At 41.9% G+C, this 24964-nt stretch overlaps 1 protein-coding gene across 2 annotated transcripts in view; it reads right to left on the bottom strand.

The window, feature by feature from the left end:
* Nucleotides 1-896: 896 nt before the first annotated feature.
* Nucleotides 897-24964, bottom strand: part of FBXL8 (F-box and leucine rich repeat protein 8) — a 106056-nt gene continuing 81988 nt past the window's right edge. For both annotated transcript variants that reach the window (XM_069216201.1, XM_069216199.1), the window contains exons 2-3: nucleotides 18820-19030; nucleotides 897-4658 (exon numbers count right to left, since the gene is read on the bottom strand). In XM_069216201.1, the coding sequence (XP_069072302.1) occupies nucleotides 3683-4658; nucleotides 18820-18971 (1128 nt within the window). In that variant the 5' untranslated portion in view covers nucleotides 18972-19030 and the 3' untranslated portion in view covers nucleotides 897-3682. The remainder of the gene's footprint in view (nucleotides 4659-18819; nucleotides 19031-24964) is intronic.

The raw sequence follows: 24964 nt of genomic DNA, 5'->3' as shown, positions 1-24964 counted from the left end.
CCTCCATGCACAAACTGGAAGGAGTTGGAGTTAGCACAGTGAGTGTGCTAAAGGTGCATGGAAAACATGTCTTCCTGAGCCTCAGGTGGCTGTCATGGGAGTCATTAGTAAAAGGTCCTTACACATGCCTTCTGTAATTTTCAGGAAGAAGGAGGCGGATACTGGACAGGTGGTAAAATGTAGTCAAACTTATTCCATCCTGTGGCGTACTAATGTGATGGGTCCTTGTCTGGCAGCGGTAAGTTGATGTGAGTGCAGTGATTGGTTGGATTGGGCCCATGGCTGGCGGTATGAAAGTGTTGTGTGTTGTGCGTGAATGGCGTGTGAATGGACCATAAAGCGGTTGGTGCCTTGAAGTGGCTTTATGGCTCACCTTCTGAAGGCTTCGTTTCAATATTCCAATACTTTGATAAGTATTCATGCTTTGAAACCATAATTTCGGGAGGTGCTAAAACCAACCAGTGTGAGAGGTGGATTAACTTTAACATACTAGTACCAGGGGAGTCCAGGGGTGCAGGATTTGCATGGCACTCACCAGGTTTCCTTCGCCCAGAATCCCCTTGAAATCACAAACTTTGCTTAAAAAACACGTTTGCCTTGCATTTCAGTGAGGTGAAGTCCTGGAGCCTGCAGACAGCCACAGATTTTCTACCACCCAGCATTCCACTAAGTCTCCAGAGAAAAACATTGCCTCACTTGTATGGGTGGGCAAGTGACTGCGACAAGGAAGTGCCCAAAACGGATAGTGGAGTCATCAAAATTACGTACCACAAAACATTCTGGTTTTGTATGACAGTCACCTGTGTATTTGGAACTGGGCTTGGCGGCCATATAGGGAAACCTACCAAACCCAGTAGTTCCCCACTTGTCCTGATAAAAACGCAACTCCACTTGACTGAATGAATGAATAATCTTTATTTGCATGATTATTTAAAACCTTTGCAAATAGCACAATAGTAGAAAATACGATAAAACAATGACCAAACTAAATTACACTTCACAACATCTATCGCCGTGCCATTACCTAAAGTTCTCTTGGACTACTGTGGATTTAAATCACCGAACTTGGTTATAGTTATAGAATGCTAAATGTTGTGTAGATGATCTTTAAAAATGTAACCTACCCACATCTTGCAATACGTGTTAGTTACTTGTTGCATAAGAAGGATTCCCTGCACCTATTAAAATTGTAGAATCTGGGTGCGCTTATGAAAGCTTATTAGAGGGAATTATGTAGGAGTCACCACCATGTGTATGGAGTGTACAAACCTACACAACATAAATAAAACAAACTTGTTATAAGCAACAAATAAAATTATTGCCTAAAAGGAGTATAATATAATAAAAATATCCAAAGAAAATGTGAAGTAGGCCAAATCTATAACAGTGTGTATAAAAGTTCACTAAAAGACTTTAAAACGGAGATACAGATATCCTGAAAAGCATAATCCACCTCCAATCGGGTCCTGCCCCCTGTGGCAGTGTACTAATGTTCAGGGTCTATGTTGGGTCTCATATGTAAGTACCAGTGGAGCGCGCAATTGCTCTTTTTGAAACTTTTCCTAGTCAACATTTGGGGGGGTGCGTCAGCCACTTGGTTAACAACCCCACTTGTGTGCCTGTGCCTAGTGACTGTGCCTAGTGCCTGCATCAGGAATGGATCACTCCAGGGTCAACAGTAGCCCTCATGCAAGGAGCCATTGACTCTTGTGTGATCCATTCCTGTCGGGGGTACTAGGCCTACCCACACAAGTGAGGTATCATTTTTATCAGGGACTTGGGGGAATGCTGGGTGGAAGGAATTCTATGGTTCCCCTCAGATCTCTTAACTTTGCAGCACTGAAATGTGAGGAAAAGGTGTTTTTTAGACACTTTTTGAGGTTTGCAAGGGATTCTGGGTAGAAAGATGTGGTAAGAGCAACACAAGTCACCCCATCCTCGATTCCCCCAGGTGTCTAGTTTTAAAAAACGCACAGGTTTGGTAGGTTTCCCTAGGTGCCGGCTGAGCTAGAGGCCAGAGTACACAGCTAGTCACTTTCCAAAAAACACATCCATTTTCATTGGAAAAATGTGATGTGTCCACCCATGCTGTTTTGAACAGTGGAGATGTGTAACAGGATGTCATGTCGAGTAATGTAATGGTGAGAAGTATTCTGTTTCCAGGTTTGACACCAATGACAGTTGTCAAGGTCAGTGTTGGCCTAGAAACTGGCCAAACACAACACGGGCTCTTGGTTATCCAGATCCTGTAACCTCGAAGTAAGGCATTTAGAGAGATCTACAGTAGAAGTTTCCAACTAGCAATATTCTTTTTTTATTATGCTACAGTGGATCTTGAGGTGCACTCGTCAATACTTGTAGAGCTGCATACTTCCATGCAAGATCACTGTTTAATTTTTTCTCAAATAAACTTTGACAGAGGAATATATTTACAGACCATGGATGGCAAAGAGACATTCAGGCCCTATTTGGATACAACAGCATGTTCCAAATTGGCAAAGAAATTATGTCTGCTTTGTTGCTGCCTCAAAAGTGCCCCTTTGAGAGAGGTACCGTGCTGGGTAGCATCATCTATTATGAAAAACAATTTCCCTACTCTCATCTTATAAGGCTAATTGTTCCGGCAGAACACAAATGAATTAACTACCATCTTTGTGGTCAATTTGGTTTAAAATGGTACCTTGCTTCATGAACAGAAACATGTTGGTTGTAATGGTATAGCACATCACAGTATTCTATTTTTGAATAATTACTATTTATGGAAAATAAGGCAGGACATTTGGTATGGGCTCATACTTATTACTTTATTAGGTAACATGCATGTAGCAGGTCAATAAGAGAACTAGTCCGTCATGTTTTACAGATTCTCCTAAGGGCTAGCTTTTTATCTTTTTATTCTAAGAGTTATCTAAGGATAGGTAAAAATGGTGCAATAATATAGGTAACAGGTGTCAACTGTACGTTCAAGAGTACTGAAACTATACCAGATTTTCATGAAGAATACCATGTAAAATGAGTTTCATTTTGATTCATTCTATGTAAATAAATCTTATGTAGAATATCTGGAGGGATCCAGCTATCTATGACCAAAGTTAGAAACCCCTGATAAGTAGTGTATTTGATTGTACTTGTTTTTGTTTTTTAAAGTTACACTTCTTTCTACAGCTGTGTATGTAAAAATATTATCTTTATCCACAATTGCAATACAATTATTTCAGTGTGGTCTTTAGATGGCTCTTTCCATTAGGAAGAAAGTGTTCTTCACAAATATTATCCATAAAATTCAACTGTATGCAAGATCTTTCCTTATCCAAGCTTTGATGCCTTGAACTAGACATGCAGCAGAATTGGACTGCGCAGCTTTCAGTTCCTTATTAAAAAAAATTGATGTTAATGGCTTCCCTCAGCTCACTTCTCATTTGTACTAGTTCACTACTGTGAAACTGATTGGAAGTGTGAGCACTAAGGCACTTTCAGAAGATTCTAGTGTTTTTCCAGGGGATGGGATATACAGACTTTTTAATCTTTAGGACTGGTCACTCTAGTACAGTTGTACTACCAGGCACTGTAAGTTTTAAATTCCAATATAAAGTTACGAAGCATCCTTTTCTAAGTGTGAGGGTAACTGATTAACAGTTAAAGGTTTATGTTTTCAAGAAAGCAGGTCAAGATGCTTTCCTGCTTAGCGCACTAGTGTAGATTTCCAGGGATGAGCTTCCTTAACAACCTTTAAAGTGTATCGTTTAAGCCTGGGACAATTCTGCATGAAAGCCTGCACCACCTCCTGAGGAACAACACAATAACAGTGGATCTCTTCCAGAAGTTTACACTTTGTAGACAAATCTATCAATGCAGAGTTCAGATCAGCTGAAGGGGTGGTGTGCAGCATCAGCTTCTTTAAAGTCTGACTATAGCTGTTTGTGGCAAATCGCACGTACTTCACCAGATAACTGAATGTGTTTAATTCCAAAGTTGAAACAGGGATATTTTTTTTTAGGATCCTTGGAATTTTCCAAGCTGGTATTGTGTGGTCCAACTCAAGGTTAACAAAAAGGGTAGGGTGCTTCTTGCACAGGGCTTCCCAAAGTTTTTCTGAAATGACCGGAGTGTATTTGTCCAAGCGCTCACAGAAAAGGTCTAAGCGAGTGAGAGGTGCTCTATCTGGGTTGAGGAATTCCTTGAAAACATCATCGGACAGGCTGGCATAGTAGAGGCCAAACACAGATAATCTGGGGCAGGAACTCAAAAGCGCTTTGATGGCATCAGGTGTTACATTGCAAACTAGTGTGCGGTTGTTGATGAACAAGCTACGCAAGTTTGGGTTGCCAGCAGCAATCAGCCTCACAAGTCCATCATCCAGAGTGATTGGCATGTTTCGAAAATCAATGTGCTGAAGGTTGATTTCATTGTCTCGCCTGCAGACATTTTTTATGCTGTCTAAGATATCTTGACCAGAGTAGAATATGGGATTCTCTCCCTCGCACATGATACAGAGATTCTCTAACTTGTGGCTCTCTCTGGCCAAGCAATCCAAGACACGGATAACATTTCTTCGATTTGTCTCCTTCGCCTGATCAAATACAATCTTCAAGTTCTTTATATGACCCAAAAATTGATGCACACTCTGCAGCACTGCCTCTTCTTCATCTGAGTCACAACTGAAAGAAAGAAATTGCAATATTTAGAGCAGAACAGATTTCTTAAGATCAACTGTATTCCAAAATGCATGTATTCATGTTTATAGGTGAATGACTTCTACAGTGCTAATGTAACCTGCTTTTACATTGGTTATATTATGAACACAAGAAAGTATCAACGCGCTTATTGACTGTGAGGTAAACCGGGATGGCAGGCCAGCTCAGTTTAAGAAGTCATTGTCCTGTTTCTGGCAGTAATGTCATTATTTAATAATTTAATATATAATTTATAACAAGGCCTTAGCAGAATGCCAAATGGTCATTAATCATCAGTCACACACATAGATGACACCAGTCACATTCTTTGCTCACGTTAGAGGGTACCCAGTGTACCATATACTACATTAAAATATTAAATAATTACCATAAACTTGCTTGCATACTTTGCTGATTGCAAGTGCAATGTGAACTGAGCGCAAGATGTACGAGCATAAAGAATAGCGATTCGCAAATAGCGATTTTTTCAGAATCACTATCTGATAATTGTTATTCTTAATGTGTGAAACTTTTATTTTTTAAATAGTGATTCCTAGTGTGTCACAAATTGACCCACCTCATGAATAATATTGAGGTAGGTTGTAATTTGCGACGCTTTAGGAATGACAGCCATCATAGGGATGGTGGCATGCCACCAAGTCTGTGATTACTTCTGAATAAAGCAATTTTTTTTAAATGCAACCCGTTTCCTTAAAGGATGAAGGGATGCACTTAAAAAATTTAAATTGTAAGTTACATTTTGTAAGAGTAGGCACCGCTACCTACCATACCACAGGACCACTACCTACTCGTAGAAATTGTTTTTGACAACATTCACAAAGGGGAAGGTGTCCCTTCCCATTTGCCAAAGTCTTACTAGTTCCTTTGAGGAGGTGGTGAAATATTAATATTTTTCGTCCGGAATTCGGTTGCAAAACATTAATACATACCACTACCATTCAATATTTGTAAGGGACACCCTGAAAACACCTCTTCCTAATTCTGAATCACAAACCCAAATTGCAACGCCATAGAATTACAGTTTCGTGTTTGTACATTAAAAAAAGCATTTCTGCATTTTTGAGGTCGCAAACAACCCGATTCTGTTATTTGGGACGTTTTTTACCTCAAAAATGCTTAGTGGCCCTAAACTAAATACACTATGCATATGCCTTTAATATGAATAGTGCACATAGATAATTTTGTCTTAAGAAGAAAAATAAAATTAACCATCAAATGAAACAGGAAAATCTCTAGAAGAGATATAGAGCCAGGCAAGATAGATGGGTTCATATTTTGGGCTAGTGCAAGCTAACTGGTTGTTTCAGCATATTCTGCATATATTAAAAAATACCCAAACAAATACTCATGTTGATTTCAAACTGTGCAGCAGTGCTATCATTTAGCCATTACTACCACCTCATCTAAGTAATTTGGAGGTGAAATTGGTCTGTGGGACTGATAACTCGTTTCAGTCAGGTAACCATCCATAGACTAAATGTTATATGGCATTTTGTTGGTAATGAACGTTATTCCCGCTGTTCGCAAAACCCTAAGAATTTACCTGTTTACTGCAACAACAACTAACTCTCTGGAACTAACTTTCTGCAACTGCCATACAACACAACTCATTAACATCAATATATATATTGAAACAATAGACACTAAAACACTGACGGAAATAGATCCACAGGTATAATATTAAAACAATAACCATCGCTATTGTAGCTTCTTCCTGATCAATCATGCAGACCATGTATACGCAGTCACTACATGGTATAACCATTTTCCTGATAAAAGCTGTTACGAGCTAGAATACCCTTTTTTAATAAAAATATAATTGGTGAGGATAAGGTATCTAAACTCGGACTGCATTGACATGTGTTACTCCAAAGATTTCCCATTTCATAAATTATTTTTGTGTCCATACTTCAGTAATCAAACAAACAGAACGCTTTACAAACAATATTAATGGAATGGGCACTCTCTTCTTCTAACTGACTATGGCAATGTACATTTAAAGACTACTTGTGCTCTCTTTGTCTATCACTTGTTTAGTCCTAGAGTTACTGGACAATAGCCTTCGTTACGAGTCGCTAGTTAAATTCCGCTATGGGCAGAAACACTTGTTGGTGCACATACCGGAATTCTGAGTTTTGTGGCAAACACTGTAGCCATACAATGTAGCATGAGAAAAATTACCAGTAAATACACAGCATGTGTATTTTTTTGCAGTGAGCACCAAAATCTGTATGTTATGCCCTATTTTTAAGGTAAAACTTGTGATTGGCAATGATTAGCGCCCAAATAAAACCAACCTCCTCGAGTCAGATTTTATGTTATCACATCTATTACCAGACCACTTGTAACTATGGCGAGAGTGAAGGAACTATAAATTACAGTGTTTGAGTAAGGAAGGCTGTGTTTGTGTGAGTCCATGTCTCATAATCATTTGTATTTAAATGCAGATCAGGTACAGTTTCCAACATGGGCTCAGTAGGACTCTGCCTCCAGAAACCGACGGATTGAGAGCTCTTCTGCTATTCTAAGTCTTTACAGCTCAAAGGAATAACAGCAAAATTATGGTTTCAGACTGGTAGGTTGAAGGTGCGGCACAGTGCCTAGAATATTGGTACACACTGAGAGTGGAGAGAGAGCAGTGACTGCTGCTATGCTAAAGGACATACATATAACTGGAACTAAACTCTTTGTCATGATGTCACCTGGGCCCCTCTGAGGAAAACAACACTGTTGTTGATGTTTCCACATAAACACTTCCATATTGTTTATACTATTGGAGGGTTTTCAGCGGTAAAGTTTACTTGGTGTGTTTCTGAGCTTTCCCTTCACGAAGGCAGGGGAATTACACTAAATCACCAAAGAATTAAGGTATTTTACAGAGTCTTCTCTAAGGATAACTTGGATTAGTGCAGATAGTGCCATCTGAAATGAAATGGGCACATTTTTTATGGGGACTGTAGGAGGTGGACAAGCGAGGATGTGGTGATGCTTGCAGTCTGATAGTCATGCTGTCTTACTGGTCAGATTTTCCACCTGGTAAAATTGAACCCAGTGGTCCCTCACCCAGAAAATCTAGGCATGGAAATACTGGGACAGTTGAGATCAGGCAGAGCTGCCTTTCCTTTTTACACCACAATCTCTGGCACAGAAATTGTTATTCAGGATAGGGGAGTGGCTGGACGTCCGCAAGATGGCAGTTGCTCTTTAGAGGTCTGTGAGGCTTCGGCACTTCCTGGAAGAAACAAGATGTTTTCACATCAAAATGATTAATTTCTCCAGCATTTCTGAGCGCCAGAGCTCCATCGCTGCATAATTATGCCTGTATCTTACAGACACATGGAGTTTTTTAGTCATTTCAGAGACTTCAATGTGACACACACTCCTGTCACCCTGAGGTAATTTATGTGCGTCATTTGCGTTCCACTTCATAAGCCTCTGCACAAACCTAAACTTTCACAGAGATGTTTCTATTTGTCTTTTAACTACTTGTCTTGATGTAATTCTACAAATCTAATTTCCTCTGCAATTAAAATATTTATTAGCTTCCGACAGCCAGCTTTACTTTTGATCTCTCTCTTCAAATACATTTAGCTGAGGTCTTCAGCTTTCAGTATTCACTGGCAGCTCATGTTATCAAGGAGCTCTTTCAAAGTGCTCTTCATAACACAGTAAATGCTTTCCTTTGACTAGGGGGGAGATTTTTTCTCTTCAGAACGTGTCCTTAAAACTAATCACCAATTGTTGGACTATATGCAGTAAAGTGCTTTGCTCCTGTGGTGTTCTGCCATGCCTGTTCTGAGAGAATAATTTAGGATTTTGTACCTATTTATTATTATTATTTCTGCTCTGTTTTTGGATACTTCTCACAGCAGCTTCTCATCGTAATATAATTTCATCACGCCTCATGTTGCTGACTTCCTATTACCAAATTGCTGCTGCCTTTTATGTGAAGAACACACAAGTTTCAGAATAGCAGCCAGTCATCCTCTTCCTCCAAGTCTAATAATCCTCTTTGAGTGGTGTGCACACTTAATTAAACCTTCTCTACCATCAACTTTAACAATGGATAGTGCTACAGACTTTTTAAAGGATAGCTCCTCTTCCTCTCAAGCTGCTGACGTAGTTGCGAAAAAATAATTTAACACCTCCTCGATCAAGCGTCCAAAAAAAGACCTTGATTATCCCTCAAAATCACCTACACATCTTACTCTAGATGATGTCATGGAAGAATTACCTGCATTTAAACCCTTTATGATGGACACTAATGCCTCCTTGCAACATATTGAGGAGCAATGGTCCCAACACGAACAACAAATTTGTCCTCTGGAACGGAGAGTCAGTAACCTTGAAGACTGTAACACTGTCAATCTTCTGACCTTCAAGGACATAGCTCAACTTAAAAGGCTTACCGAAAACTTAGAAAATAGAAATAGGAGGAATAATCTTTGCCTTTTTGGGATTCCAGAAGGTTCGGAAGGCTCTAACATGATTGCATTCCTTCAAAAGCAATACTTTCAATTCTTCGCTTGCCTTCTACCTCTCCCCACTCTATCGAACAGGCACATCGTTTAGGTCCACAGACTTCAACTGGCCCTCTTGCACGTCCTAGAAGCATTATTATTGTCTTTCTCCAATTTACTGACTTGATCCCAATACTCTCTGGAGCCAAAAAGATGAGCTCTTCACACAAGACTTCTCTTCTGCTACAGCTGCAAGTCATAAACAGTATTTTGACTTACGTGCACAACTCAAATCCTTGAATATTCAATATGGTCTTCTTCACCCATGCCTTTTCAAAATTACATTCCAGGACAAATCTTACTCGTTCAAGGAACCTTTGGCACTACAAACTTTAATCAACCAACACAAAAAAGAAGCAACGGAACTAGGAGCATCTGCAATTACTTGAATATATAATTTAATATGATGTGTTTTTCCACAATGAATCTCACCTTCATATGTTTTATTTCCTAATATCACTTTTCTTGTACCGAAACCACTCTTGCCCGTCTTTTCAGGTCCTTCGCTGTTCCTCTACCTTTTGGTGTATTCACTTTCTATCTTGTCTTCTTTAGTTTTTGGGGACTTTGGTCCCTGTATAGCCACATCCATGTATATACAAGTTCTGAAGGTCATCTTCCTCTGTCTCTTTTTCTTTACTATCCTGTTTCTTTGCCATTTCTTTGCTTTTGCAAAATTGATATGGCTAGTTTTTTCAGTGTTACAGCAGTTGTTTATTAATACTTCTTGTTATGCAACTTAGAACTATTACTTGGAATGTTTAGGGGCTTAAACACCCCATGAAACGTCAGTGTGTCTTATCTCACCTAGGTCATTTGAAATGCCACATTGTCTTGTTGCAAGAGACTCACTTCAACGACTTTGAGGGAATTAAGCTAAAAATGCAATGGGTGGGTGACATTTTCAACTCCCCTTCCACTACACACAAAAATGGGGTAATCATGCTCTGTCATAAATCTCTCAAACCTACCATAATTTCACAACATCAAGATGCAGAAGGCCGCTGGGTACTCGTTACACTTAGAATTTACAACATTTATCTTACTATCCTTAATTTATACGGCCCCACGCATCAAGATCTGAATTTCTGAAATAATCTTTCACATATCATCTCTGAACATTCCTCAAACAATTTATTTATAGGTGGTGATTGCAACCAAATTCTCAATCCATTTTTGGACAGACATTCCACGTCACGTTTCGTTCCACATGCCTCCCACAAAGCTTTTAAAAACTTTATTTTACAGCATTCTCTCTCTGATTCCTTGAGAATATACAATCCCGGCCTCTTGGAATACTCTTTTTATTCTCCTACCCACCATTTCCATTCTAGGCTTGATTATATCTTTCTGAGTGAAGGCATATTGCAACATATGGTCAATTCTGAAATCTGCGTTACTTTGATTTCAGATCATGCACCTGTGATCACTGAACTTGATCTTTTTCTTAATAGTTCTAAAACATCTTCATGGAGGTTTAATAACTCTCTACTTTCAGACGCTACTTTTATGGCTTCCTACAATAAGCTTATAGAAAAATACTTCCACATCAACAATAGTAATCAACTATTATTTCACTTTGTTTGGGATGGCTTTAAAGCAGCCTTGAGGGATTTCATCATAAATTACGCTCACTCAAAAAAAAAGTCTGCACAAAAAAAGTCGACTTCCGCCCTTAAAAATATAAAGTCCCTTGAACATGAATACTATACCCACAAAACTAGTAAATCATACCTTGAAGCACTAGTCTCAGCTAAAATGGAGCTTAACCAATATACCACTGAGCAAGCATGCGGCACCCTCAGGAAAATAAATGTCAGATATTATGGTGGTAATAATAAAGCTGGTTCTCTTCTAGCTCGATATTTGAAACAAAGAAAAGAAAAAACAACTATTAAATTATCCCAGATAACAATGGTGTTAAACACTTTAGAGATATAGATACAGCATTGTGTTTCGCTTCTTACTATAAGGACCTATTCACTCCAGAACACACACCATCAGTTGAATCTATCAACCAATATTTCTCTTATCTCAAACCAAGAGACTCATTGCAGATTGCCTTCTCATCCTTCGACCAGCCCCTACAACTTACAGAATTATATACAGCTTTACAATCTCTCCCCAAGGGTAAGGCTGCAGGCCCAGATGGCTTCACAGTAGAATTCTTTATTCAGTTTGCTAAGTCTCTCTTCCCCAAACTCTTTCAATTACTTAATCACTTTTTAAAGTCCGGTCAATTCGATCTCCTTTTTTCCCTCTTAAAAGGGGTACTCGTCAGGGGTATCTCCTTTACTATTTATTTTGGCTCTCAAACCTTTTCTATACCAATTAAAAACTTCTGAACAATTTACCTGTTATAAATTTAATAATACACACATCAAATTTATGGCATATGCTGATGATGTTCTTTTGTTTATGTCTCACCCTGACACTTCTCTTCCTGCATTCCTGAATGAGCTCAACTTATATTCTGATATATCTGGCTATAATCTTAATATAGACAAAACAGTGGTCTTCCCACTTAATGATCATTGAACTGGCTCTGCATTCTTTGATGCAGGTTTATCTTGGAATTCTTCTAAGATTAAATGCCTGTGGGTATGGTACTGCAACACGCTCAAAGATACACTAAAGACTAAATCAGAAATCTTATCTGCAAAGCTTGTGGACCTCACACAGAAAAGGTCTCTGTTATCTCTCTTGTGGTGAGGCCGCTTGGACAGCATTAAGATGATGCTTCTTCCTATCATTAACTTCTTCCTTATGATGGTTCCTATTAAAATAACTAAACTTTTTTTAAGTTCAATTGATAAAATTCTATCCAAGTTCATTTGGCACGATACACCACCGCAAATCTCTCTCTCGAAATTAAAACCTCCTAAAGTATATGGTGGAGTTAATTGTCCTGACTTTTTAACTTATCACAAAGCTTTTGGCATTAAGCAAAAACAACCTACTTATCTACACTCGATGCACCTCAAAAACTATGGTTCTCTTTCAAAGAAACATGCATTTCTCCCTTTTCCCATAAACACATTATATCTATGTCTAACCCCCCAAACGTCTGGTTGGCCAGCACTATCTCCCATTCAGTCAACTTACTGAAACCTTTTTTTTATTTTACACCCTACCCCCCTTAATCAATTCTTTAACAGTCCTATTTGGCACATTAGTTCTCTTAGGAAACACGGTTAAACCTTGTGTTGGAAGGTTTAGATGACTAAAGATATTCTTCTAATTTCCCAATTATATCATAAAGACACTCTCATCCCTTTTACTACTCTCTCAGCAACTTATAATCTCCCTATTCGCATGAAATCCCACTATTTCTTTCTCTCTGCTCTGGTCCAAGAGGCCCTCAATAAACTTATATGTCACAATTATTCTTCTCTTGCAACATCTCCACACCCGATCGTAACTTCTAATTATCCTAGGGCGGCTGGTATTTATAAACTGTTAAGAATGTCTGTTCCATCTAGACTCAAAAAACCTATTGAGATATTGTGGGAATCAGATATTGGTGTTGTTTACACCATCTCACCATTGTGTGTTAACTGACTTACCTCCACCAGGCTCCTTTCTACCCAGTGATGCAGTGGCATTCCATCCATGTTTAGTTCCTGAGCCAGATGTCCGGCACACCTAATGACTAATTTCAGCTTATCTACTGCTCTGCACTGGGTACTTTCAAATGTACATCCTCTGGGTGTATGCTATCCTTTCCTCCTTGACTTTCCTCCTTTAATGAGGTGCTTTCTCTCACCTATAAGTGGAGACTTGGTCTGTTCTCGCTTGTGATCCGAGTCTCCATGCTCTGTGTAATTCAATGGGGATTTACCTACAATCAACCTGCAAAAGGGTGCCTCGCCTGGCCTCCTTTTTCCCAAAGCCTGAGTCCTCTTTACCACCTTTGATACTTTACCAGAATGTTTGGTGGATTCCTGAGGAGGAGAAAGAGGGTACAAAATATTGGTAGGAGTGTTTGGAGTAAGGTGGCTGACTGTATGTTAAGATGTTAAGCAGGTTTCTGTCCACAGGTGAAAGACTTGTGGATGCAGCCAAGTTAGGTTGTGTTCCTAATTATCTTTGATGTAGAGGATGATAGAGATATGGACTATGATGAACAGCAATGAATAAAGTCTGTCCTGTTAGGCAGCAACAAGATGTGGCATTCCACTGTTCAAAAGAAACTCAGAGTCCTGGAATGATTGCATATGGTGGACATGTCTCCTTGTACCTTAAAAAGAGAAGGCACGTAAATTACCAATTGTACCGGTATGGAAATATTTGAATTCCCTATAACAGCAGAAAGGCCACCAAATGTGTCAATACCTTTCTGAAGATGTCTGAGGTAGAAGATAAACTGAGTAGTAAGCTCATGTACTAAAAATGGTCTTCTCCCACTTCAAAATGGAGAAACCTCTAAGATGAATGATGTACCGGAACATGCAAATACAAATCCTGCAGGTATACTGGCGACAGAATGCCCCCTCGGGTTATTGAAGGGAATATTAGACTGACAGAATATCATAAGGAACATCACAGTATGGATGAACAAGTTTATATTAAGTGCAGTTTAGACCCGACATTACCAGATGGATTCAGTGCCAAAAATGGATGGAGTAAATGCTCATAAGCTACTGTTGTTGCCTGCCCGAATGTTCATAAGCTACTGTTGTTGCCTCCCCCAACAGCCTCGCAGACGGAAGAGATGAAGGAGAGACAGCAAGCTCAGAAACAAAGTTACAGTGCAAAGCATGTAAAACACACATACACCCTCCAGAGAACGGGGAGCCAGTGTCCAAATGGAATGTGAAAATAACAGGCCAAGCAGGAGGGGATTTATGTGTAGGAAGGGGAAGGAGTTATGGTACATGGAAGAAAGACTATTCCCTAGGGTTTAGAAAGAGAAACATAACTTACAACGCGGTGAATGCAACAAAATGCATTTACCACTATGCATTTACAACGCATATGCGTTTACCACGCATGCCTTTACCACGAATATACCTTTACAACGAATTTCGTTGTAAAGGCATGAATGCTAAAGGTGTATGCGTGGTAAAGGTTTTAAAGGTAAGTACAGGTAAGTATTAAGTGGGTTGAGTGATAGTGTTTAGGGTGGATAACAGTTATTGGTGGTAACTGCATTTTTAAGTTTTAGGGTGGGTATGGGTTTTGGGGTGGTAAGGGCATTTTTAGGTTTTAGGGTGGGTATGGGTTTTGGGGTGGTAAGGGCATTTTTAGGTTTTGGGGTGGGCATGGGTTTTGGGGTGGTAAGAGCATTTTAGATTTTAGGGTGGGCATGGGTTTTGAGGTGGTAAGGGTATTTTTAGGTTTAAGGGTGGGTATGGGTTTTGGGGTGGTAAGGGCATTTTTAAGTTTTAGAGTGGGTATGGGTTTTGGGGTGGTAAGTTTATTTTTAGGTTTTAGGGTGGGTAAGGCTTTTGGGGTGGTAAGGGCATTTTTAGTTTTTAGGGTGGGTATGGGGTTTTGGGGTGGTAAGGGCATTTTTTAGGTTTTAGGGCGGGTATGGCTTTTTGGGTGGTAGGGCATTTTTAGGCTCTAGGGTGGGAATGGGTTTTGGGGTGGTAAGATTATTTTTAGGTTTTAGGGTGGGTATGGGTTTTGGGGTGGTAAGTTTATTTTTAGGGTTTAGGGTGGGTATGGGTTATGGGGTGGTTAGGGCATTTTTAGGTTTTAGAATGGGTATGGGGTTTTGGGGTGGTAAGGGCATTTTAGGTTTTAGGGTGGATATGGCTTTTTGGGTGGTAGGGCATTTTTGGGTTCTAGGGTGGGCATGGGTTATGGGGTGGTAAGATTATTTTTAGGTTTTAGGGTGGGTATGGGTTTTGGGGTGGTAAGGTTATTTTTAGGTTTTAAGGTGGGTATGGGTTTTTGGGTGGTAAGGGCATTTTTAGGTTTTAGGGTGGGTATGGGGTTTTGGGGTGGCAAGGGGTGTTTAGGTTTTAAGGTGGGTATGGGTTTTGGGTTGGTAAGGGCATTTTTAGGTTTTAGGGTGGTTATGGGTTTTGGGGTGGTAAGGGGTGTTTAGGTTTTAGGGTGGGTATGGGGTTTGGGGTGGTAAGGTAATTTTTAGGGTTTAGGGTAGGTAGGGTTTTTGGGTGGAAAGGTGTGTTTGTGTGTGTATATATATATATATATATATATATAATAATGTATGTTATACTTACCTCTGGTTTTTACCATGCACATGCCCTTACTACCAAATTTTCGTGATAAAGACATTCGTGGTTAAAGCATATGCATTTTAAAAACATTTTGTGGTAAGTGCATGCGTGGTAATGACCATGCATTGTACTTAGTGCGTTGTAAAGGCATTGTTCCATCAGACATCCGTTTAGAAGAAAGTATTTCTAAAATAGTGTATACTGGGTCAATAGTTGCCTGTATCACGGGTGAGGACTCATCCCCATCTAGCTCAGACTACGATATTGAGGTTCTAAAGTCTTTCTCTTAGATACAATTGTATATCTTTCATGTAAATGGGATAGTATTTATTCTAAGTTCTTTCAATTGTACATAATGGACACATACACACATTCATTAACAGTCTTGAGAATGACTGAAGACCATTCATATTGGTTTGGCAATGAAAGAAACGGACGTTTAAATATCATTACGTGCTATACCAGTAATAAAGTCTATTTATTTGTTGTTTGTTTATTAATTTATATGAGATTTAAGCACATGCTTCATAGTGTTGCTAGACGTCTCTATAAGAAAATGATTTCTGAATCATCATCAATTGCATTACACAGGTACCTCTTTTCAGTTGTTTTTTAAAGCACAAGTGGTTAGGTAGAGTGTGAAAGGTCGACAAAGGAAGGAGTTCAACGGCTGAGATGAAGTACTGGCAAAGTCAGATTTCCCCTGAAAAAATATTTAGTCAAGGTGCTGTGAAAAAAGAGACATCTGCAAGCAGCAAAGATTGAAGAAGGTTGGAGAGGGGATGGGTGAGTTTGGGCCTACAGAAGGCAAGAGCTCAAGTGAACACAGTTCTTAAGTTAAAACAGAATTGTAAACTGAATGCAAGCCAGAGCAGGGAGACAATGGAGTCTTCTCAGAAAAGTGAATGTGATCCCGATTGTGCCAGACATGTGATAACTTTAGTGGTGGTGTGTTTCGCATCTGCGAAAGAGTCTGCGTTGTGATAGTCTTTGAAGATTGCCACTGACATATATTCCATTTGATCCCATCTCAACTACCAACAAAAGCAGAGCTTTTCATGCCCCAGTCCCACTTATCCAGATGTTATCCCTAATAGCTCCCCTTCTTCAGGCTCACATCGCAGATGACATCCATAGGTGCCATGTGGCGCTTACCAAAAGAAACGTGCAAAAAAACAGCACGAGGCTGGCTGTTTTTGCCACCGATGTGGGGAACCCAGCTTGCTATAGTACCCAGTGTTAGGTCTAACGCTCCCATTCCTCTGTTTCTTCTGTATGTTTAAAACACCCCATTCCCTGGTGAATTGCAAAGATGGTAGTTGGCTTACTGCCTTAGCACATGGCCATGAACAATGGTATTATCTAGCACACCAACCAAGAATATCACACAGAGCACTAGTGCCAACAGCCAATCCGATATCGATCCACTCATGAGTTGCCTTAGTAGGAGCAGTCCAGTGGAGACTGTGAGCAGTTATTTGCCCCGGTTTACAGACTTTTGCTCCCCCTGATGGATGTGTGGAGTTCAGGCCTTGTTCGTCTGCAGAGGGACGGCCCTCAATGGGTGCATTAGCTTTCCTTGTAAATTACCCCATGTCCTATACAGAGGGAGAGCTGTGGGCTGTTGACACCCAATTCATGCAATCTTACGTAATCGTAGTTCAAGCATTTACAGAATAGCAATGAGAAATAAAGATGCTGAGACACCCTTTCCATTGGTTTAAGGTATTCTGGAGTAGGAAAGAACTCAGCAGCAAGTCGAACGCCAGTTTAGTTCTTGCACTTTATGACTCCACTACCATTACAGCCTACTTGAGGCAGCCATGGTCATTGGAATCAAATTTTGGTTGAGGCCTATATTTGGATTACATTACATTAGCACACGTACTCTGGCTTTTGAATCTTGCCTGTCAGCAGTCTCAGGTCAACCCACAGTATGTTTTTTAAAGTTAATTAAACAGGCAAAACACTAAACGACTAGGGCCTCATTGAACACAGTAGTGGAAGGAGGAACTTGGTTGGAGATCTGTGCTGTTAGTGAGGCAGCATGGAATCCATCTGTACTCCTACACTGAAAGATGTTTTAACCCATTGTTTTAATTCTGAAGGCACCAGTGACTTTTGCTTGACTATCTCGGTTTCCAGCTGATGGCTCATTGGTTAGTTTGAACGGTTGCTCCTTTTGTAAGTTATGGGTTTTAAAGAGTTTAACCTCTGAAGTATAATTGATATATATATATATTGGGTCAAAGGCACCAGACTGGCTGTTCCCAGTGAGGCCTATAGCTGTATATAATGATGGCCAGATGCAAGTACAGAAAATGTTTAGAACTGAATGGTGGGCAAACTGGAGTAATGGTCATGAACTGGGGGGCAACCCTCCTCGCTAAGGGCTATTTGCACAGTCATGGACTCAGATTTTAAAATACTGTTTGTGATATTTTGGCTAAATTTCTGGGTTTTCTTAACTTTCTGTAACGATTTTAAGTAATCATACAATAATGTTTTCATTCACTCCTAATAAAATTGTTTGATTTGAGGTTCGCAATCAGTTTCACCACCACCGACCGGGACACACCCTCACGCCGAAAGATACATTTCAGGTGTGTGTGCAGAAATCCAAAAGAATGCGGTTAAGGGATTGTGCTCTTTGAAACATAGCAGCAAAATGATGGTGTGATCGCCCTGACACCAAGGGCAATTGAGAACCATCTCAACAGTTGCTAAAATTCTGTTCCTCTATTAAATAGCTCATACTACTTGTTCATTATGTAAGAATATTTTCTGAATATGTAATACCGCATACCGTGCCTCAAGTTTTAGATGATGAAAATCTATTAAATCTGTCAGAAAATAAATAAAAAAATAGCTTGTAGCTAGCAACAGTTCAGTCCCTACAGTTCTAATGAACATTTAACCACCAGTTTGGTCTATATGTCGGATATAATATATCAGAAACCGGCAAATGGGACTAAGTTTTTGGTCAACCCATATTTAGTCCCGACTCACCAGCAGCAAGAACAGGACAAGACTATGCTGTACCATCCAGTCCCTCTGCAAGACTCTCTTGTTTAACGTTTCTGTCATTCACAGGATCAAGCATGCAATTTTTATTTGGATTCGTTTTCAACGTGGTTTCCGGCCAAAAGGAGGGCAAACACCCTCTATAAAAATGAAGCCACCTGAAAATTTACACCGCTTGCTTTCCATGATTCACTGAAACGGTCGACCACATAAAAACACCACACTCACTTTATGAGAACAAACATTTGACCTGGACTTTAAACTGGGGTGTGTATTGATTTTGTTTCCCGTTAAGCTGCCAGCTGTCTGCTATCGGCCATGCTACCTTGGGCGAGTCAAATGAGAACTGACCAGGCTCACATCAGGAGTATGAAGCTTTCTAGTTACCTGATTTCTGTCCTGTGCCAGACTAAACTGATGCAGACTGCCTCGGCCCACTGCTGGCACACTTGGAAGACAGCTTGCCTGTCTTTCAGAGACAGGTGTAAAAAGATCTGGGCGAGAACTTCCTGTGGGATGTCGGTCCAAGATTCTGCCATTGAAGTGTCAGGCCCTTAATGGTCAGTTTCAAAGGTCTCTTCCTCAAGCAGCCCTCGTCCTGTCAAGAAACAGTAAAGTGAGACGCACGTAAGATTAACTTGCCCGGACATAATGCCACTCTCATACCATTGGTGTACTTCTGCTCTTAAGATTACTTGCATCTTTTTAAAAAATGTTCCAAAAAGGATAGGGGTGTTAGAGTTGCAGTTATATCAGGCGCTGCAAAGGTTAAATTGAGAAAGTGGGATTATTAAAAGAAAAACATTCTTTAAAAGCACATTCTAGGAGCATAGAATGATTTCAGTTATACACTTGCTTATTATCTGATGAAATATTTTATCAGTGTGCTCCTTTCAGTCACACTAGTGATCAAATCACATATTTTGGATGTGGAAATTGGCAATAGTGCCTTCATGAATAAAAAAAAAAACCGAAGCAATATATTTGAGTTACAAAATAAGCATACTACATTGGCTATATACCCTTAAGTTTATTATGTCTCAGGGATGTACATTATTTTAGGTTTCAGTAAATAGCCTTACCTCTATTGCATAGGTTGAAAATGACAAAAAAATATAGTAGTGCTTTTGTTGATAGAGAAACTGCAATTTTCTTAATGTTTCACTTCTCTTTGCTGAGAAGGCATGATGTTGGTATATAGAACGTTGTTCAGTTTTACATTGGTGGTCCCATGCAAGACATACCCACACACACCCACACACACATCCTTCCCCTCTCTATTTTCAGGTATTTCTCCTCGAAATCACACTGCTGTAGCAATTCGTTGGTGTACGCCCTCTCTCAATCTCCAGTACCTCACACCGAGTGAACCCTTTAATCCTTTGAACTGTCCACACTTCTTCCTGTTGTCTTCATGCTACACCATTAGCCTTGTCCCTCTACTTTCTTCCGGTAACTTGGTATTATCACCTCTCTTCTCTAGCCATTTAACCACAAGTGAAAGTGCAACCCTTGCTCTTTCCATCCTTCAGTGCTCTGGGTGGACCCAACTTCTTCAACCTGCCATGCTTCAGACACCATCAACAAATAACCAGCATGTTTTTTTTTTTAATTGTATTTTTCACATCCTGTACAAGCATCAACAACAAAAAGCGTGAGGCGCAGTACATAATATCAAACAATCAGTTATCATTTATGCAATTACCATACATGCTATTTCGATCCTGTTAGGGACCACCCTAGTATCAGCGATGGGAGCCAATTTTGCACATGGAGGGTATGAGAAGAGCTCGTCCTGCGTCTTAAATTTGGACCAGCTGGTTCAGGGATCGACGTTGCTACTGCAGATTAGTGGGGGTATTAAGGCAGGGATTCATGTGTAGCGATTGCCTCAACGCTTACGACCGTCCGTTGTGTTGAGTAAATACCCTGGTCATGTGGGAGGTGGGTGTGTTTACAGTAGAAAGACAGGATCGGAAAGGGCCCCATATATCCTTGAGGCGGGAGTTGGGTGGTAGCAGTTCCCCATATTTCCTTAATTGTTCTCGGCAGTGTGTGACACCCTGTACCCAGGCCGCCATATTGGGAGACGGGCGCCTGCCCCAGTGTGTGGCAACTCTTCTTTTAGCCAGTAGGAGCAGCAAAGCTGTAAGATGCCTGCATTCGACCGGTATTGGTGCCACGTATTCCAACAGTGCCGTTAGTGGCGATCTCAGTGGGGTGTGGCCAGTTATTAACTAGATAGTGTCATAGATTGCTTCCCAAACTGCCAGTATCTGCGGACTTGACCGAGCCAGGTGCAGGAAGGAGGCCCGAGCATCCCCACATCTAGTACATGTTGCCTCTGCTGTCACTTCCATCCTAAATAGCTGGAGGGGGCTACGGTAAAGACGGTGCGAATACCTAAAATGAATAATGTGTAGTCTGTGGTTAGGAGAAAAGTGGATACGTTGGCTACAGCAGTAGTCCCATTGTTTGTCTGTTAGTGTCAAGGAGAGGTCCGCATCCCATCTGGCGCCCGCCCCAGACACCAGAGGCAGGGGCGGCAGACTGGGTGGAAGTGTACAGGCGAGTAATCAGCCGTTTAGGGGATGTGGCCGTGAGAGTAATTTCCAATGTAGGTGGTGCTGTGGGGAAGGTGGAATGCAAGCCACGACATGTCGCTCGAAGCTGTTAGTATAATAGGCCGTCTATTGGCATATGTTGTGTCCCTTCTACCTCGGGCAGTTGTGATAGAAATTGACCCTCAGGGTATACATTGGGAAAGTCAGAGAGTTTGAGTTTGACAGCACGCTCCTTGGCCCCACGTTCTTGCAGGGGTGGAAGCAATGGGTTCTCAAGTATAGATATGGATGGTGCGTACAATAGCGGCATGCCAGCTTTCTTCCGTATGCCCTCCCAAGCTCAGCGCACGCAGGCAAGCATATCTATTTCAGCCCTAGGTTTCTTATAAGGAATAAACAAAGCAGTATGTGATAGAAATTGACCCTCAGGGTATACATTGGGAAAGTCAGAGAGTTTGAGTTTGACAGCACGCTCCTTGGCCCCACGTTCTTGCAGGGGTGGAAGCAATGGGTTCTCAAGTATAGATATGGATGGTGCGTACAATAGCGGCATGCCAGCTTTCTTCCGTATGCCCTCCCAAGCTCAGCGCACGCAGGCAAGCATATCTATTTCAGCCCTAGGTTTCTTATAAGGAATAAACAAAGCAGTATTACGGGGGCATGGTGCAGCCCTATCCGCCTCCACCGTGGTGTGCGGTTGATAGGGAGTCAGGTGCGCCCAAAAATGAAGTAATTGTGCCAGTGCGCAATAGGAATAAAGGGTCGTGTCCGGCGCTCTTAGCCTGCCTTTCGTTGGCGGCAAAGTGAGTAGCTCCCAGGACGCCCTGGGCTGCTTGCCGACCCAAACCATAAAGCACAGATTAGATTGTAAGCGCTTGAGGAAGCTGACAGTCAATGGGAGGGGTATATTGAGAAACAGGTATAGAAATTTAGGGAGGACCACCACCTTAGCCAAAGAGACGGGTCCCGTAATGGATAGTGGGAGGCGAGACCAAACTGGAATCCTGCCAGACCATTGCTCTACCATAATTCGCCTACCACAGAGCCCCGACATAGCGGCTGAGCCAGATGCCCAGGTAGTGAACCGGTTCCGTTGCCCATTGAAGTGGAAACTCAAGGCAGAAAGGCAGAGTCTCCTCCGTGAGAGGGGAAAAGCGTAGATTTCCCCCAGTTTATTTGCACCCCTGAGTGCCCTCCAAAGTGGATCACCTCCTGCATCATGGGGGACAGGTTAGTACGCAGGTCATGGGTATACAGCACTATATTGTCAGCATACAGGGAGATAACCAGGGCTCTGGAAATTAAGCCAATACCCCTGTTCGCATGGTGTTGTCGGAGGTGCCCCGTCAGAGGCTCCATCGCAACCGCAAACAGCAGCAGCGACAGCAGGCAGCCCTGTAGAGTTCCCCGGGTGACCCGGAATGGTTCAGAGACAGTGCCGTTTATGCGCACTCTAGCCGTAGGAAGGGTGTATAGAAGGCGGATATGTTTTATAAAGGGAGGACTTAGTCCGATTCTCGCCAGAAGGGGGAATAGGTACTGCCATTCTAATGTATCAAACGCCTTAGTGGCGTCCAATAGGGCCGCTGTTGCCTGGACATGTGGGGCAAATGATGCATGATGGCGAAGATAGTGCAGAGCTTGTGGTACGTTAATCTACCAGGAATAAAACCAGCCTGATCCGAGCAGATAATGGTGGGCAAAAGAGGCAATAGACGATTCGCCAAGATTTTAGCAAAAATGTTATTGTCAACGTTACTTAGTGAGAGGGGCCTGTAAGAGTCACATTCAGTTGCCGACTTGTCCGGTTTGAGAAGTGTGATTATCATAGCTTCACGTAGGGTACCCGGGAGGTGTCCCTGAGTTAATGAATCCTGGTACATGGCCAGGAGGTGTGGGGCGAGCAGTTGGGTGGGTGTATTCCTTATAGAACAGGGCGGTGAGTCCATCCGCACCAGGGGCTTTACCGTCTGGGAGTCCTTCAATCACAGTTACTATTTCCTCTGTTGTGATGGGGGACTCTAAGTAGGCGCGATAAGCCCGGCTCAGCTACATCAGTTGTATCAAATCAAAGTACGTGAGGAGGTCTGGTCACTGTTGTAGCTTAATACAGTTCCTCATAGAATGAAGAGAGTACTTGCGCTATCTCTGGTGTAGTAGTGATCAGATTGTCTGTGGTATCCATGATCCCAGCTATGTGGGAGGAATGGGGACTAGACCTTTTCAGTCTCGCCAGGGTCTTGTCCGTCCTATCGCCCTCGCCATACCTCCGCGCCTGAGTCTCTTTATATAGATACAGAGTTTCCCGAATGGCCTCCTCCTTGAATTCTTGCAATTTAGAGTTAATGACAGCCGATAAGCCAGTTTCCCTTGAGTGAAAAAGGTGAGTCTCAAGGTCACTGAGCTCCCTCTCAAGGACAGCCAGTGTAGAGGGGTTGGATTTTAAAACCCCTGCTTTCTTGGCTATGCAGGCCCCTTTTATCACCACCTTGAACGTCTCCCATTGTGTTGAGGGTGATTTAACTGAATTAATGTTGTGGGCAAATAATTGTCAATCTCCCTGCGGATCTCGCTACGAAACACAGCATCGCATAGAGCCCTGGGTGGGAGGCGCCACGCGAACAGCTGTGGTGTAATGTGGGGAATCCAAAGCTCCAGTAGGACTGGAGCGTGGTCTGAGGGAGAGTGGGGAAGATGTTTGACCTCTGATAGCCAGGGCCGCACTTCCGGCGAAACCACCCAGAAGTCTATTCGGGACCATGATCCATTGTGGGCCGATATGCAGGGACCCTCAAGATCACGGGGATGGGAGAGCCTCCAGATATCTAGCAGTGAGTTGTGTGGGTCACCAGTTTTGGGGCCGTATACGGCAGCCAATAAGACAGATTGTCATTCTAGAGAGCCAGCTAAGAGTACATATCTACCTTAAGGGTCGGATGTTATTTGTGAAGTGTGCCAGGCAAGACCACTATGTAATAATATTGTGAGCCCCCCTGGCGTGAGTGGAGTAAACAGATGAATAGGCAGCATCCTAGCCCCTGGCCCGGAGGCGAGGGGAGTTGGGATCAGCTAGATGCGTTTCCTGCAGAAAACATATGTCCACCTTATGTCTGGCCAGTTATCAATACACCAGTCGGGCTTTTCTGGCATCATTGAGGCCCCAGATATTCCAGGTTAGGCACTTTAGGGTTGTCATGGCGTTACAGAACGTATCATGTATTGAGTCTTGTATGTAGATTGTGGTGTGGGTGTGGTGTCAGATGTCATGCGTGAATTAACTGGAGGCCCGCACTTCAATCATGTGAACTTAAACAAACTGTTATACATAGTAACTAAACAGCAAACATCCTATCCCTCCCCCTCCCACTCCAACCCCCGAACTTGGTTGATAAAGTATCCCAGTCCCCCACCCGACATATTCAATTTGTACTAGAAAGACCCATTATGGGAAGACTCCCTGGGGGGGCGAGGTGACTCCGGGTCTATACCAGCCAGGTGGCTGGGTGGCAAGCTGTTAGGTTCAGGAGTCCCAGCTGTCGTGGCGCAATAGTTCCATTGCCAAATTGAGGGTAGTGAGCCGCTGGATCGAAGTGCCGCCGAATTTACTTAGTCATTGTCGCTTAAGTTAGTTAACATTCCCTTCGGCCCCAGGCGAATCGCTCAGCGGACACTGACACTTGTTGACACTTTTGGCAAATTTCAAAGCAACTTTGGCATCTGTGAAGACATGTGCCTTCCCGTCCGAAATGATTCGGAGCTTGGCAGGATACAGCATTGCGTATGAAGTTTCAGATTTCTGCAGTAGTTCTTTGCAGGAATAAATTCACATCATGCTGCCTGTAAGGCTATCTTAAAGTCGGGATAAAAGGAGATGGCATTGCCACGGTTTTGCAGCGGACTTTTTTTGCGGGCCAGGCGTAGAATGGTGTCTCTATCTCGATAGTTAAGGAGCTTAGCAATAATAGGTC

The sequence above is a fragment of the Pleurodeles waltl genome, chromosome 12 (genome assembly GCF_031143425.1).
Source record: "Pleurodeles waltl isolate 20211129_DDA chromosome 12, aPleWal1.hap1.20221129, whole genome shotgun sequence".
NCBI lineage: Eukaryota > Metazoa > Chordata > Amphibia > Caudata > Salamandridae > Pleurodeles > Pleurodeles waltl.
Note: the sequence above shows the minus strand (reverse complement) of the source record. Positions and strands in the feature narration are given on the sequence as shown.